The 16910-nt window shown below is 44.7% G+C and overlaps 1 protein-coding gene across 2 annotated transcripts in view; it reads left to right on the top strand.

The window, feature by feature from the left end:
• The window catches only part of ptprt (protein tyrosine phosphatase receptor type T), a 313345-nt gene that overhangs the window by 255556 nt on the left and 40879 nt on the right, over positions 1-16910 (top strand). For both annotated transcript variants that reach the window (XM_007884878.2, XM_042341838.1), the window contains 3 exons: positions 429-564; positions 5590-5619; positions 13905-14023. In XM_007884878.2, the coding sequence (XP_007883069.2) occupies positions 429-564; positions 5590-5619; positions 13905-14023 (285 nt within the window). The remainder of the gene's footprint in view (positions 1-428; positions 565-5589; positions 5620-13904; positions 14024-16910) is intronic.

Below are 16910 nucleotides of genomic sequence, written 5' to 3'. Positions count from 1 at the left end.
CTGCCTCCTTAAGCAACCCAGTGAAAAAATAATCTGGTTTCTATTGAAAATCCTTAAGAATTAATTTAGGCCCATTCTCCGTCAGCAACCTGGGTGGGTGGGAGAGCAGTTAAGCCACCCTGATTGGCTGCTACATCTGTCTTTGGTGACTTTATTACCTTCTTGTGCACTTCACAAGAAATCCCGCGGGTTGGTAACACCGTCTCAAGCGTGTTTCACTTCCGCTTTCTTTCCCGAAAGCATTGATTGACGACTCGTGATGAGTCCTGGAAGTTCTCGTGAACCGGGCAAGAACTGGAGGGGGTGGGGGGAGGAGAGGGGGAAGATGTAGGGGGGAAGCGGGGAAGTGTGCGGGGGTGAAGGGGAGGGGGAGACAGAATCCACCCAGCTTTCGGATCTGGTTGACCCGCAGCACGATCTCATTTCAGGCGCATCGACGCAGAACGCCAACACGGTGGAGCCGGAGAAACAAGCGGATAATACAGTGAAAATGGCCGGAGTGGTGGCCGGAATATTGATGTTTGTGATCATCATGCTGGGAGTGATGCTGGTCGTTAAAAAACGGTAGGTTTTGTTTTTCGTGGTTTGTTTTGCTGTTTGTTGCGAAAGGATGGATGACCATAGAACCAGAGAAATTTACAGCACAGAGGAAGGCCATTCAGCCCATCGGGTCTGTGCCGGCTGGTTTAAAGAGCAAGACCATTTACCTGCTTTCCCCCACTGCTCCCGGCAGCGCATTCCATATCCTAACTACTCTGTGTGTGAAAACATTCCTCCTAACCTCCCCGTTCGCTCGTTTGCTAACTTAAATTGATGTCCTCTGCTCACTGACTCACCGACTAGCGGAAATCATTTCTCCCCATTGACCCCGTCGAGACCTCCCCTCATTTTTTTAAAGCCCTCGATCAAGTCGCTCCTCACCCGCTTTGTTCCAAACGGAAAAAGCGGATGATAGACAAATAACAATGGACAAACCTGGTTGTTTTGTCTCTGTCGCACTCAGAGCAAGAGGGCAGAAATGTGAGACGCAGAAGAAAAAAAACAATGAATTTTTATATTATTCCCCACTTTTCTCTAGGTTTGGCAAGCTGAATCAATTCTGAACATGCATTAAAATGTGATTTAAATACTATTTCACATTCGCATAGTCGTGCATGCATGAATGCAAATAGATGGCGTCTCCAGCAATTTATTCTGTCACTTCCAAGATGGATATCGCCAGGCTGCACATTTGACCCAAGCATTTGACTCACATTGGTTCCGCTTAACTGACTAGATTCGGAGACGCTGATCAAATTGTTTTCAGTTTTCCGTTTAAACAGCTCACAATACAGCGTCGCTCAAGTCTCAAAGTGAAAAAAACATAGGACTGAAATAATGAGTGCAAAAAAAAACCTTTATGAAAGCTATAAACACAGTCAAAGAGGGGAAAGGTTCTGAGCTCCCAAATAGGTGTAGCGTGTAAAGTTCTGTTTGTGTGGGGAGGAGTGTGGGAGAGAAGGTGGTGGGGGGGGGATTAAAAATTGTTTCATAAGTCATTCCACGTGGTAATAAGAGTTCCATTAACTCATCGAATCTGTTGTGAAATGCCATTAGGTTGGTGTCTTGTTTTATTCCCCTCTCTCATTCCCTCACCCCCAAAAAGGTTGTTCCAATCCCAAAGTACAAATTAGGAGTAATTTCACTTTTTGGCGAGTTTCAACAGAAGTTGCGTCTCAGACAGGGACGTATCCAATGTAACCAATGTTAGGTTTTGAAACCTCGAGCTTACTTGAGTGGGATAAGAAAAATAATGTACAAACCTTGGCTTAACTCCGACAAGGTTCAACTTTCTTTTTAAATAATTTTGTCACAATCCTGGCTGGCCACCCGAGTTGGGGGTCGGAGCCAAGGGGAGGGGTTTGGGGCAAGGGGAAAGATGTCCGAAAGTGCAGTCAAAGAGATAGGTCTTGAGGCGGACCTTGAGGTGAGCGAGTGAGTTGGACGGACTCCAGGATGGAGTTCCAGAGAGTGAGGGTAAAGAGGCTGAAAACCCACCTGGTAATGGTGGGGAAAAAAACAACAAATTGCATTTATATAGCGCCTTTCACGTCGGGAGGACTTCCTAGGGCGCTGGAAAGAAAAGATATGGAAGGGTGTATGAGGGGAGAGGGGCGAATGGTCGGTAGATATTATATTGTGATGTTGGCCATGCAATTTGTAACATTGAATGGAAACTTTACCCCACAGTCAGGATGGGTGGAACAATCTTCCCCCCACCACCCCCATGCTAACTAAGCAGCTACGTCAGAGAGCCGGGGCAGGCATGGCCTCCTTCTATGCTGCACATTACAAATGTTTGTATTAATGTTAATAATGTTATTAACTCTCCCACCAAACCCTCCCCGCCCCTGGCTGAGATCGGAGAGTTAGTCATCTACATGTTAATAATCCTAGAACAACTCCCAATTATGCTTTTTAGGAAATTAAAGCAAAATTGTTCCCGTCTGTCCCCCTCACCCCCATTCTCCCTTTACCCCCACTTACCCTCCCCCCACAATGTTTTTTGGTTTGCTCTCAAAGATGTCTGCTCTCAAGTTGGGATGGGAGGGAGGGGAGAGAGACAGAGGGAGCTCTAAGCCAGTAAAATGCACAGTCAATCCACTTTCCTGTTCATCCTGTGAAGCGCTTTGAGACGTCTCAACGACGTAATAGGGCGCGATATCAAATGCAAAGCTTAACATTAAATCCATTGCATTGAATTGAATTTTATTGAATTGAATTCCAGTGTCTTGGGACGTCCTTCCGATGTGAAAAGTGCTATAGAAATGTAGATGTTGTTGTTGTTGAATCTGACAGTGCTATAAGCAACAAGAATCATACTGAAGGAATCTATGTGTGTGCTACCACCTGAAGTGGAATTACTATCCTTAGTCCCGGGTTTTGTCTTGTAGGAGCCAGACTGTATGTTGTTATTCAGTTCTTCACCGAGGTTAGTATTGTTCAGTACCAGAGAGCAGGAGTGGTGCTGACTGAGTAATTGGGAGGGAGATCTGTGAAACAGCGAGACATTTTGAAAGCTGAGTCTTTTGATAATGGGGAACCGCGTGAGGTTTCTTTTGACAAGAACGAGATTTATTGGAATGAGTACCTTGAACAAACCTGGAGGTACTGTTTGCAATGAAATTTCGTTTTCAAAATCCATCTGTCAATAATAATAGACCCCCTCGATAGGGCAACTATTGCTAGTAGGTTTAGGAAGAGGATCACAAGGGGGAAATAAAGGGGAAGAATTAACAAGCAGCTGACGGCAATTGGTAAACATAAGAAGCACATAGGAACAGGAGTAGACCGTTCAGCCTCTCAAGCCTTTTCCACCATCTATCAGATCGTGGTTGATCTAGAGCTCAATTCCAAATTGGAGTACTTTAACTCCAAATCAGCCAAGAGGGAGGAAGGGAGCAAGGGAGGGAATGAGGGTGTGAGGGAACGAGGAAGGGAGGGAATGAGGGAGGGAGTGATGGAGGGAGGGAGGGAGCAGGTGAGCGAGCGAGGGAAAGCATTAAACTCCATAGTCAGGAAAATCCTCGTGTAAAAGCGAAGCTCGGGAGCCCAACATGTAAAACCACCCAATGCATTTTAAGTCAATTTAATGTGACAGTGAAATGATTTCTCTGTTAAGTCTCCCTCCCTCCCTCCCTTCTTCCCTCCCTCGCCCGCCAAGCCTTGCTGGCTGTTTAATCATTGATCGCTTTAGCTGCCAGTTTCACTAATGACCATTCAGCATTTGCTCGATCCTCGATGAAGATGTCATTTAGGAAACATTTGCCACTCAAGAGTGGTGACGGATGTTAAGTCGCAAGAAACAGACACTGGATTTCCTGAGGTCTCCCTTGAGGGACACTTTCTAAAGGGGCTAAAGAGATTTCATTACAGGCTGTCTCTGTTTACCTGAACTCTTAAAATTCCCCAGCACAGACAGATTTTATTTATTTTCCCTTCCACCAAAACTTCCCACCGTCAATAACACGGCCTTTCCACTCCTGTCCTGTTATCCTGGGTGGGAGGGAGGTTCGGGATTTTATCCAGCGCAATGCATTGACCCATTCTTGGAAGCGTTAACCATAAATAAAAGCAAAACAAGAAAGAACGTTTGAAACCTTTTCATTACCCAGAATGAATTTGAACGATTTTTTTCCCCTTTTTTTAAGCAAAGAAAAAGAAATGAATTATCCCCGAGTTGTTTGTTTAACGCTCGCTCAAATAAGACGGCAGAAATATTATTTTTAATAGCACGTGTACGAAAAATAAATAGTTTGAGAATGGCAATCAGAGAGAGGGGAAGAATAAAGAGAGACTTCGGCTGACTTCTTAGCTTTTCAGATCGCTGTCAAATTGAAGTCGCAATAATGTAAATAGGCTTTGGGTCTATACATACAGTATTAATCATAATAATCCTTACATTTGGTACAACACTTTTCACATCAGCAGGACATCTCAAATCGCTTCACAGGATTTTCCTGTAAAGTGGAGTGACTGTGTAGGTTGTGGGCGAGTGCTGTGTTCTCATGAGCTTGTGTTTCCTCCACAAAATGCTGCACTTTGTGAGAACAATCGCAGGTAGTTGCGTAGGGGAAGCAATGGTTTCATCAGTTTCTATAGCGAGACTTCTCGCTTTTGCCACTAACACTTCTGACCGGAGGGTTCGAGTGCCTCTGCGTGCTTGTGTGTGCGCTCGTGTGTGTAAAAAAAAGTATTAAATCTGGTTCCGAGCCACATTGGACATAAAATAAAATAAACCCAATTGAAACGCTTGATCTAAATCTCACGGAGAAACCTCTGAGCTGAGGACACGATTGGTTGGTGGGTTGAGTGACTTTCTCTTTTCAACAAAACGATCGGACCATTTCAAAACCCAACGCGATGTGTTGAGGTTTAGCAGCGGCTTGCACATGTGTCCAGCACAACCTTTCCCCTTCCCCTTTGCGTCGTATTCACATCACCCTCATCACAGCTCCACGTAAGGAAAGACTGTCCGGGTTTGATTTGGGGCTTTGGATGGAGGTGGGGGCGGTGCGGGGAGTGGGAGATCCTTGGAGGTCAATCCCAGCCCCCCTCCCCACCCCCATTCCATGGCTCCAGATGTGCAGCCCATCAACGCCGATCCTGATGGATCTCCATCCTGACCTGAGTTGCCGTCAAAGACTTTGTTGCAACTTTTTGCCACAAAGATGGATGGCAAAGGCGACTAATGCCAGGGCTTCAGTGCCAAACAGAGGCCTGAAGACCACAATTAACACAAGGCGTTAAAACCTTATTCCATACCTCACTAAAGCATGTCCCTTCAGATCACCGCTGGTAAAATCAAAGTACTCGTTGAATCACAGACAACACAATCACACGCTTTATTGCTTCAGTATTTGCCATATGTATTTTTCACACATTTTCTTGAAAGAAGCCTGAGGGTGACTGACATTTTCTGTGTAATCCTTCTCCCCTGAGCTTTGCTTTACTTATGCAGATTCCTTTTAATAACTTATTTTCTCTTATTTTTTTCCCTTTCCATCGCTTTCCCATCCATTTATCCCTTCAACCGTTCACGCATGGCAGGAGGAGCGCATATTCCTACTCATATTACCTGTAAGTACCACCTCTGGTAGAGATTTCCCTTCAAAATTGGTCTTTACGGACGTTTCATAATAGTGCCAGAGCTGCATAGATGAGATAATTAATAATAATATAATAATAATTAATAATAATAACCTTTGCATTTGATATAGCGCCTTATAATGTCTTTGAGACAGCTCAAAGCTCTTCACAGACGATACTGTAAAGTTAATGGACTGTGTATTTTGTGGGCAGCAGTGTACTGCTGTACTGCTTCTCGAGTTAAAGGCACAAGCCTGTTCAGATGTTCTAAGCTTTTTTTTTGCCTCATTCTGCCTTAATGTGCGAATTTAATTCAATTACAGCGATCGCGAATTTCGTTTGATTTGATTGAATTTGTCGGGCTATCGTCGTCCGGGTTTCTTCCCCCTATCCACCCATCCCCACCCCAACCCCGAGCTGGGAGTGACTGTTGTGTGGGATGAGGGAAGGAGCAGTGAGCAAAAATGCTTGCTCACTGCAGCAAGTTCAAGATGTTTAAAATAATCCTAATTAATAAGAAAGAGCCTTGCATTTGATGCAGCACCTTATGCCATCATCAAAATGCCTCAAAGACTGTGTGTTTGTTGGCGAATATATAATAACCCTTGCATTTTGGTACGGTGCCTTTCAAGTCGGGAGGACATCTCAAAGTGCTTCAAGGGATACACTGTAAAGTGTAGGAAATGTTTTGTGGGTGAATGTGGCAGCCAACTTGCGCTCAGCAATGTCCCAGAAACAGCCATAATCATACCACGTGGCTTTCATTTTGGTGTAAAACATTGGCCGTCGTAAACCTTGACAACGCTAGGTCCCAGCGGGGAAAGCCTATCTGACCGCAGTAAAGTCGTGCAGAGCTTGCCATGGCCAGTACCACTGGGTGTTGAGCTCCAAGATGGAAGAGCAAAGACAGCTTGAAATCCATGAGTTCCCATCACTGTGGTTTCAGAAACCTTCAATCTTTCCAGGCTTCAGCAGAAAGTGCTGTCAAAGAGGTTGCAGTGAACTAGTTCACTCCAACAAAGCATAAGCAGGGCGGAAGGGGGAACGTGAGAGAGAGGGAAGGGGGGTGGTGGAATAATAATAATAGTAATAATCCTTGCATTTGATAGAGCACCTTATCACGTTTGTCGAGACAAATTCAATTAGGATATTTATAGGGGAGTCAAGGAGACGGATAGTTGGGAAGTAAGGGCATGGAGGTATGGAGAAAAGGCCAAAAAATGGGATTTAAAAGATCTGCCATGATCCAATAAATTGGCAAAACAGGCTCGATAGGTTGAATGACCTCCTTCTGTACCTAGGTCAATGGATTTTATTAGCCAGGGTAGTTTTTGATCCAGTTTGTCGTGGTTAGTGACAACATTCTTAATTATTCTTAACATTTGCTCAGCGAGAGTAATGTTAACATCATAACAAATGACCTATAGCTAGGTGCGGCCTAGATAGAAAGGAAGGAGGATGTAAGTCGAGGCAATGCACTGGCGCTCACTTGAATGGTATGAGAACAAATCACCCGAACACAATCGCACTTACTTCTGTTTTCTACAGCAATATATTCTACTGCGCTTCCTACTGATTCCTCCGGCGGTTTTCATCTACGTAGCTCCCTTCATGCAGGATAGAGTCTCGGAGTGTTGGCCGAATTCTTGGCCTCTCCACACAGCAGGGCATGTCTTTTTTCCCACTGCGGTGAATGCCTGTCTGTGTTGCACATGCTGTAAATTAACCATGTTCCTCAGTCACTTGCTCCTACTTCCTTCACTTCTTTTTTTACTGTCTCGTTCATCTGGTCACCCGCATCTGTCCCAAAGCCCGGCGTGGGATCTGAACCTTGGAGCCTTTTTTTCCGAATGGATGCGACTGTTAACAAAGCGTGAAGTGGAATAGGCAGAACAGCCTCGCTCCAACTCCAGTCGCTTTCCCTGGTTCAGAGTTGCTTCCAGCTGTCGTTTTTTTCCCCAGAGCTAAAACTAAAAGTTTTCAGCTCTGCCGAGTACCAGCCTCCAAGATTGAGGCATAAATTGGAAAAGTCTCTGGTTAAATCATGGCGAAAATAGGCACGTCATAAATGTTAGTTTCGCCCGTAAAATACATGGTTAATCCACTTTTAGAATATATTCTGAGGAGCACTTTGAGCCATCTCAATGCCGTGATAAGGCAAGGATTATTATTATTATTATTATTAGTGGTTAAATCAATACTGTATTCCTTTGTGAAAGATAAGGCAACATAAAATTATACAACCACATGATACAAAAGTATGTGTTTTAACTCTTTTTTCCACACATTTTTTGCACATAGTATTAAGTGACTTACATTTTAGACTCCCAAGTGTTAGGGGCAGCTGCTGTTGACTTCAAGGTGCTTTGAGACTGTCGTTTACTCACTGACAACAGCTATATTCGAGCTGTAGAGTAACCATTGGGATGTTTGTAAACCATTTCAAAAATGGGTCTCTCGCTTCAAGGCTGTTTGTGGGACATCGCTGTGCGCAAATTGGCTGCTGCGTTCAGCCTACAAAATACACAGTCACTGCACTTTAACAGCAAAACCCTGCAAAGCACTTTGAGACATCCTCCTGACATGATTTCAAATGCAAGAATCCCTCTTGTTATGAGTTATCAGTCTTGACACGTTTTTCTGTGTGTGATCGAGTGTAATAATCAATAACTTGATGGATTGTCGGCTGTTTTTTTCAGGGTTGAGACGTGATTGTACCATTGAATTCTACCCTTTTGTCATTTTTTTGGGTGTGAAAGAAGTACAAAAAAGCGTTATTAACGCCTTAACTGTTTCACTTCTGATGCATCAATTTTTTCCATTCAGTTCAGGGCGCAAAGCAACAATCTGAATTGAACGGGTTTCAGTCGAACGACAGCGGAAACGCAGAAGTTTTTTTTTCACCACTGACGAAGGGGTGGGTGGGGGGGGGGAGTAAGAAAAAAAAATTTACAATGATCTTTTACAGTTGTTTGAAAGCCAGATGTCAGCAGGAAGCTGCCCTGTGTTTAGTGCTCAGTCAACCACAAATCTAAGACTCCTTTGCTTTCTATGAACCTGGGCTACACTCACTCATTGCGGTTCTATTCACCTGCTCTCTGGACCAGTAGAATTCAAGTAGAAATTAACTCTGTATTTTATTAGCTCCGTGTTTTCCTCCGTTTACTGAGAGAGAAAATTGTCCGTCATTTTTTTCAATAGCAATGGAATGCCCTCCTTCTCCCTTGCCTCCTTCAAGGCCCATCTCAAGACCCTCCTCTTTGACCGAACATTTGGTCACCCTACTCTCCCTGCTGCCCACCCCCACCCCACTCCTGAAAACAACCGCCCCAAACTCGGGTGCACATCCTTGGCTGTCCAGAGCCTTGGGACATCCTCCCGACGTAAAAGATGCTAAACAAATGTAATTTGTTATTGCTGTTGTTGCCTTGTCCAGCATGTACGCAATGCGATTTAATTTATACACAGCACCTTTCATGTCGATTCCGGGGTGGGTTGGGGGTATGTCTCAAAGTGCTTTTTGGTGCTTGTATTTGCCATCCCGATCCTGGGGTTGGGAGCCAAGGGGTAAAGATGACCAAAAGCGCCTCACCTAATTTAAAAAAAGAAAATAGGCCTATCGAAGCTTCCTGAGCTATCCAACGGAACACCCAAGACCTGTTAAAGGGAATGTGTGGCCCACATTGACTGAGGAGCTTTCTAGCCCAGGGTGGTGTGTTAGGATTAGGGTTCCAGGGGCAACACTCCGATCCCCAATTTTTCTTGCGTGTCTCCCCTCTACCTGCTCCCAAACATGCAGCACTCGCACCCACCACGTTCCCTCACTCTCTCTCTACCCCACGCACCCTCCCAGCACATGGTAAAAAGACAGTGTTTGAGCGCAAACTCTAGCTGAGACCCAAATTTTGTTATTTGGGTCAAAAGGATTCAGATTTCATTGATTATCGCTATATAATTGTAAGATGAAGCTCAAAGTTTTCCTGACCATAGCTGGCTAACTATTTGTCCAACTTCAGGGAATGGTAGAGTTCAGCTTCCTCTTTGGCTTTGACTTAGGCATTCGCTGCCTTTGTTGGCTTTGCTGTCAGTCTCGGGCCCACGTTGAAAAGACTTGATTGACGGGGAAGGCAGACAAGGTGGTGAGAGTGAGCAAGAGAGTGAGAGAGAGAGAGAGAGCAGGGATCTGAGGGCTGGTTCTTCCTCCACTGTTCAGGAAGCAGCTTTGCTACACAACATTGTGAGAGGTTGAGTACACACGGAAAGATTGTGTAGAAAGGAGCTCAAAATTCATTCTCGTAGATGAATAGTAAATAGCCAAAATGTCAAAACGGTAAAATAAAACAGGCCAGTGTTTCCCTAAATAATGGATCGATGTACAAAGCAATCAGTACTTTGGATTATCGGTGAGAAAAAGTGAATAGTACTGATGGAAAGGTGGAAAGAACAACATTAACTGAGCTCAGAATGGTGTTAGATCTTTAGTGCAAACATTGCTCTGTAAATAAGCAAACAGTTGATAAGTTAAGTTAAGTTGAACACATGGTGATGGTGCTTGGCAATGGAATATCAAAATCAAGTCAACCCTCTGTGGCAGTCTCTAATCCGGTTCCTGAGCCAGGCAGGTCTGCAGTAATCCAGGGCACAACTGATGACAGCCCAGCCAACCTGACTCATCAGCAGGGCTTGGAGGGGGCAGAAGAGTCACTCGGGGCAACGTTTCTTCCCACTCAGCTCCTGTTAATCCTGAGGTTAAAGCCCTTTAAGGCTTGGGTGGCCCTCGCTGGACAAGCAATGGAAAAGCTTGCCAAACTGTGTCAAAGGGGAAAAGTTCAATCTTCATTCCCTGGCCCCAGTGGGTATCCTCTGCAGTTGGTTAAATAGTTAAGAATCAGATCAAATGGATAAAGTTGCTCTTAAATCAATAAGCTGACCTTCATTAAGCAGAGCTTTGTGTTACCTTTCCTGGGATCATTTCAATTTTTTGTTTTGCGTAAGAAGACAGATTACTATCTCCATTAGCTTGTGGCGACATATTGAAACAAAAATATGTTGATTTGGATGAGTCATATACTTAACGCAACCTTTTACAATATGCAGCGTGACCACCCCAGGCTCCGTTGCAACACGGAGACAAGTCTCCAGAGGGATGGAGAACAGATTGTTGGTAATTTCGCTTTGCCGGGGAAGCTTAATGAGGTTAAGTAACCTATTGGTGATCTCAAGAATGATAAAGGCAGTCTAGTCATCCAGGCTCAATGCATAAAATTAATTTCTCAATCAGCTTTCACTACACAGGACTGAGAAAATGTTCCATCTTACGAGCAGACTGTTGAGAGAGTAGCTATAATGAATGGAGTTATAATGAAGGAAGATCTCAGTAATGGAAACCATGAGAAGAAAACTTCAGCTCAAGGCTAATGGATATTGGGGTATGTTTTAAGCAGTGCCTAAGGGGATGTCTGAGACACTATCCTGCTTGATGCCAAAAGTATGGATAATAATAATAACCCTGACATTTTAGAAGCGCCTTTCACCTCGGAATGACATGTCCAAGGGCTAACATGATACACTGTGACGTGTAGTAACTGTGTGTTTTGTGGGTAAACTAAGCAGGAATTTGAAAGAGGCTAACTGGAGCTCTTTGCCATCCCAAAATGTGCCTGAGGTTTGGCTCAGTTGGTCGCACTCTCGCATCTGAGACAGAAGGTTGTGGGTTCAAGCCCCATGTCGGGACTGAGATCACACAGTCTAAGGTGACACTCCAGTGCAGCGCTTGGGGGAGGGGGGTGTGTGGGGGGGGGGGTGTTACATTGCTAGACTGTTCAGGTGGACGTTAAAGACTCCCATGACACTACTCAAAAAGAGAAGGGAGTTTTGCCCATTGTCCTGGTCAAAAACTCCCCAAATAAAAAATGAGTTACTCGTTCCTGTTTGTGGGGTTTTGCTGTGTGCTGCTGCATTTCGCCCACAAAATAAACAGTCAATCCACTTTACTGTGCAGTATATTCTGTGAAGCACTGTGAGGTGTCACAACAGCATGATAAGGCGCTACATCAAATGCAAGGGATTATTATTATTTTATTAGAAAATCGATAATTAATAATGAATTGCTGTTATTGAAGGGTAAGGACATGACATGAGCTGTAGACCCATAACCTGGATTTCTGAAATTGGGGAAAATGTGGAATGCAATTGACGGATCATTCCATTGAAAAGATAAATGATCCATCTCAAAATGACCTGTCTGCACCAGGAGATGGTTGCTTTTGTTACTCCAACGGGTGTCAGAGCTGGAGAGCAGTGCAAACGATACATCAAATATACGTTACAAACTTCCAAAAGGTAATTTAAAGGTTACCACACAAGAAAGGTTTCCCAGAGTAATTGACTTGTAGAATAAAAGGGTAAATGCAACACACAATTTACGTTAACACGCAACCTTTCATGACAGCAGGATGTCTCGAAGCACTTTTACACAGCTAGCTGGCTGGCTTGGCAAATAGGAATCCAGATTTGTTTGCGGGTAAAGAAAGTATTGACGGAAACAATGAGTGAAAGCTCAGGTCTCCTCAGGGTTTCTTTCACCCCCACCCCCCCGAAACTCTGAGCTGTTCCTTGTGTTTTATTGTTGATCCGAACAAGGACTTCTAAACAGTCTTGAAAGCACTGAGCGAGAGCAATGTGGCGAAACGTGGCTGCGTCACAGAGATTTGAGGTCTTTAATAAGCGTTATTGATGCTTAGCACCTGGGCAAAGGCCTTGTAATGTGGACAATTACAAGGTTAATGGACACGGTGCTGCAATTGCTACAGATGATTACACTGTGGATAATCTAATCAGCGTAACAGCGGTGAGGAGTGGTTGTTACTCTATCCTGGAGAGGTGCCCACACAACATGAGGGGGTGGATTAATAGGAGACACCAGACGGTGTTGGCAGACGTTGAGAAAGTCAATCAAGTGTTTCTGTGTATGTCAGCTGTGAGAACACACTAGACTTGTGTAAAACTGGGGACACCAGGTATCAGACTGTCCACAGAGAAGGGAGGGAGGGGGAAGTTGACCGAGTTCCTTTTTCTAAGTGTCTACTCATAGCTGACATAACCAATTGATTGACTTTCTCAATGCGACTGAGCGATTTGTACATGTGTGAATGGCTGGTGAAGGGCTCTCTATAAATGTAAGTTGTTTTATTGTTTGTTTGTTTGTTTGGTTGGTTGTTGTTGTTGACGAGGGTTGGCCTTCACTCACTCACTCACACAGTCGCTCACTCACAGACAGTCGCTCACGTGGTCACGAATTCACTTGCACAGTAGCTCACACGGTCACTCACTCTCACAGTCACATTACTCACTGTTCCTTAGGTTCCAGCATGGAGTCTATGTACTTTGAGTGAGATAACGGTTAGTGAACCGTTATCCATGACATTGTAGCCAGGTTGGAGTTGCTGCAATCTGGGGAAAAGGGTGGGAATCGAGGGGAGAAGATTGGAGAAGAACAAACAGCCCAAATTAAGGTTTTGTCCCCAAATGTACAAAAAATGCCAATACCTGCTCACCCACAGTATTCTGCTGTGTGTGTGTTGTTTGTGTGTGTGGTGTGAGTGTGTGTGTGGGTGTGTAACTTTCACTCTACCCAAAGAGGAGAGGATGGCAGTAGGTTTATTGCAGTTCAAGACTTTTAAGTTAATTTAGTACGGCAGAAGGAATTAAATGCCAACCATTGTATATCTCTCAGTGAGGCCCAGATTCCAAGTTCCTTGCAGAAAAATCAACTAACTCGGCTGTTTCGGAAAGATCTGGCGGTAATTTGATCTCTGATTTTATTAAAACTATAAAACACGCTCTATGTAAAGCACAGGGCTTTAATTCTGTGTGCAGAGCATTCTCTCTCTCGTGGAGACGCAGAACCAACCCGTGAACCCGAACCGCTTTCTTCGCCCCCTCTTGTTTGAAGCTGGTTATTTGTCTTTCGCTAGTTATTGCTATCGGATCTCCGCCAAGCGTGAAGATAATTCAAGCAAAATTAATATAGAAATGGGAATATTTGTAGGTTCTTACCCTCCACACCCCACCACCACCACCTTCTCCCTGAGGATTGTGATGCGATGGTTGACAGATATGTTTTGAATAGAATATTCGACACGAGAGAAAGAGATCCACGGGTTTTTTTGTTTCAATGACGGAGGGCTGTGTTTGTGATATAGTGCCTGGCACATCTCAGGTGGGCAACTCGTCTTCTGACGCACTGACGCCATTTTTTTCTGCAAACTTTGAAGGAAACTGGCGAAGAAACAAAAAGAGACGCAGAACAGCACCCAGCGAGAGATGGGACCGATGATAACGGCTACAGACAAGAGTTGCAGCAAACACGCCTCAGCTGAAAGAGACGAAGCCTGTGAGTTCCCTTTTCCGTCGTTAATTCACAGTAGGCAAACGTTGCAAGCCTTTCATTCCCATTTCCCAGTGGCCGGGGCTTTTAACGTCTGAGAATGTGACTGTCACGTGAGTCTGTCGCAATGTTTAGACACTGCGCCCTGAGTGATGCAGCTCAACAATGAGCAGAATGTTTCGCTTTCCTTCACACACAAACACACACACAAGCTCAGCAAAACACATACAAACACACACACAAACACACACACACAAACTCAGCAACACACATACATACAAACACACACACAAACACACACACAAACTCAGTAACACACATACAAAGACACACACAAACTCAGCAACGCATACGCACACAACACACTAAATACACAAACTCATCAACACACACAGACACACAAACTCATAAAAAATAATAAATAATAATAATAATCCTTGCATTTGATATAGCGCTTTTCACGTCTTCTAGACGTCTCAAAGCGCTTCACAGAGTATACGGTAAAGTGAATTGACTGTATATTTGTGGGCGAAACGCGGCAGCCAATTGCGCACAGCAGCGTCCCACGAACAGTTGTGGATTGAAGACACGCACACACACACAAACTCATAAACTCAGACCCACACAAAAACACACACAGACACACACAAAAAGATACATAGACACACGCACAAAAAGCCACATCCACAACACACCAAAGGCACACACAGACACACACCAAACACACACGCAAACACACCAAAACACACAAACACGCACGAAAACACACACACACACACAAATAAACACACACGGTAACACCCACACACACATATATAAGAAATAGCCACAGGGTGCTCCCTGCTGCTGTCTAACTGGTTCTCCTGAGACGAGAGCTAATAGCAACTCTGTCACCTCCGCTCACAGGACAGACATCGCATCCCCAGGAATATTTGTCCCCGTTGCTGCTGGCTATGGAGAGGCTGGAGTGAGACCAGCAGTGAAGGGAATGGGGCTGACTATACGCACGTTCAGTTACAGACACACCAGCAGCAGATCAGTCAGGCCCCGGGGATCGTGCGCTCGACAGGCTCAGAGCGGAGTTTCTCTCGCAGGCGCGAAGTGACCCGTGTTCCATTTCCAGTCGTTTCTATTTCAGCCTCTTCGTTTATTTTCAGCGTCCGTTGCATTGGCTGCCACGTTTCGCCCGAGAAAATATACCGTCAATTCACTTTACAGTATATCCTGCAAAGCAATTTGAGACGTCTCGAAGACGTGATAAGGCGCCGTATCAAAAATGCAAGGATTATTCTTGTCCAAGCTTTGATTCTCAGGCTCACCTCATCGCTCGTTTCTGCTTCTTCGCAGCCCGAAAGTTTAAGCCCTTCTGTGTTCTATGTGTCTCTCTTTCTCTCTTTGTGTTGTGTGTGTGTCTCTCTCTCACTCTCTCTGTTTTCCTCTTTGTAAGCGTCTCTCTGTGCCTGTGTGTGTGTGTGTGTGTGCATGTGTGTGTGTCTCTCTCTTTCTTGCACGGGAAGCATTTTAAATCGATTGATTTGGTGCAAAGTTACAAATTCAGGACAGACACCTTGAAGTACCTCTCCGCCTAAAGAATAATTAACAGGTGAAACGGGTTACCAGTTATGGTGCAAGTTAAACATTAAGCATAGCGAATCTTTTACATCCAACTGAACAGACACAGACGTGACCGGGGTTTAACATCTCATTCAGAGGACGGCATCTCTAACCATGCAACGCAGTGCTGCATTGGAGCGTCAGCCTAGGCTGTGAGCTCAAAGTCCTGGCGTTGACGTTTTGCACGCACAGCCTCCTGACTCAGACTGAGCCAGTCTGTAGAAAATAAAGGTTAATAATCAGGACTATCCAAAAAAANCAAGTGAACTCCCCTTTTACTATAGTTATCATTTAATTATCCCATAAATCATCCAGTGAAATTCGTCGAGGTGAGAGTCAGAAGCCTCCAACTCTTGTTTCAGCCACGAAGCTCCACTTCCCATCCTCGTCTTTCACCATGAACATGCCGTATAAATGGCACCAGTTATTGTTCAGGAGCCTGTTTAGACAACAGACGATAATTGTGCTGAACAAAGAGGTTATGTGTTCTCAACTGCACGCTGCTGCAAATTGATTCATGACTGGAGTAGACAAGAACAACAACAACAAATTGTATTATTATTACACCTTTCAACATCCAAGGATGCGCACTCCACCTCACTGAGCCAGTCCAGAACCTTGGTGTTTTGTTTGATCCTCAACTATCCTGTCTACCCCACATCCGTGCCATGACCTGCTCTGCCTCCCCCACCTCTGCAACATCACCCGGCTCCGCCACTGTCTCACAGCACAGGCCGCCGGGACCCTCATACACACATTCATAATATCCAGGCTTGACTATCCAGGCTCATCAGGCTCCGCAACCCTATCACCCCCATCCTCACCCGACTCCACTGGCTTCCCATCACACAGAGGATACAGTACAAAATCCTTCGAGACCCATCTCAAAACCCTCCTCTTCAACAGTGCCTTCAGTCACATTCCTTCCCTCCTGATCTCCACCCTCGTCGATCCCAGCCCCCAGCTCAGGTCCAAAACACTGATTTTCCAGCGCCTTGGGACGTCCTCTCGACGTGCAAGGTGCTATACAAATATAATTTTGCTGTTGTTGTTTCACGTCAGGTGGACATCCCAAAGGGCTAGGATAGGCAGCTAAGAAAAAACTTCCTGGTGTCTGTCCTGATTTTCAGTCTTATTTTGAATCCAAAAGTCTTTGTACAGTGACTACTGTAGAATGCTTTGATAAGACTCAATGACGTGATGAGGTGCCTTAATTAAATGCAAGGATTGTGATTATTATAATACAAATGCAAGTTATTGTTGCAGTTATCTGTTGCTG

This window comes from Callorhinchus milii, unplaced genomic scaffold (assembly GCF_018977255.1).
Source record: "Callorhinchus milii isolate IMCB2004 unplaced genomic scaffold, IMCB_Cmil_1.0 Scaffold18, whole genome shotgun sequence".
In the NCBI taxonomy this organism is placed as follows: Eukaryota; Metazoa; Chordata; class Chondrichthyes; order Chimaeriformes; family Callorhinchidae; genus Callorhinchus; species Callorhinchus milii.
Note: the sequence above shows the minus strand (reverse complement) of the source record. Positions and strands in the feature narration are given on the sequence as shown.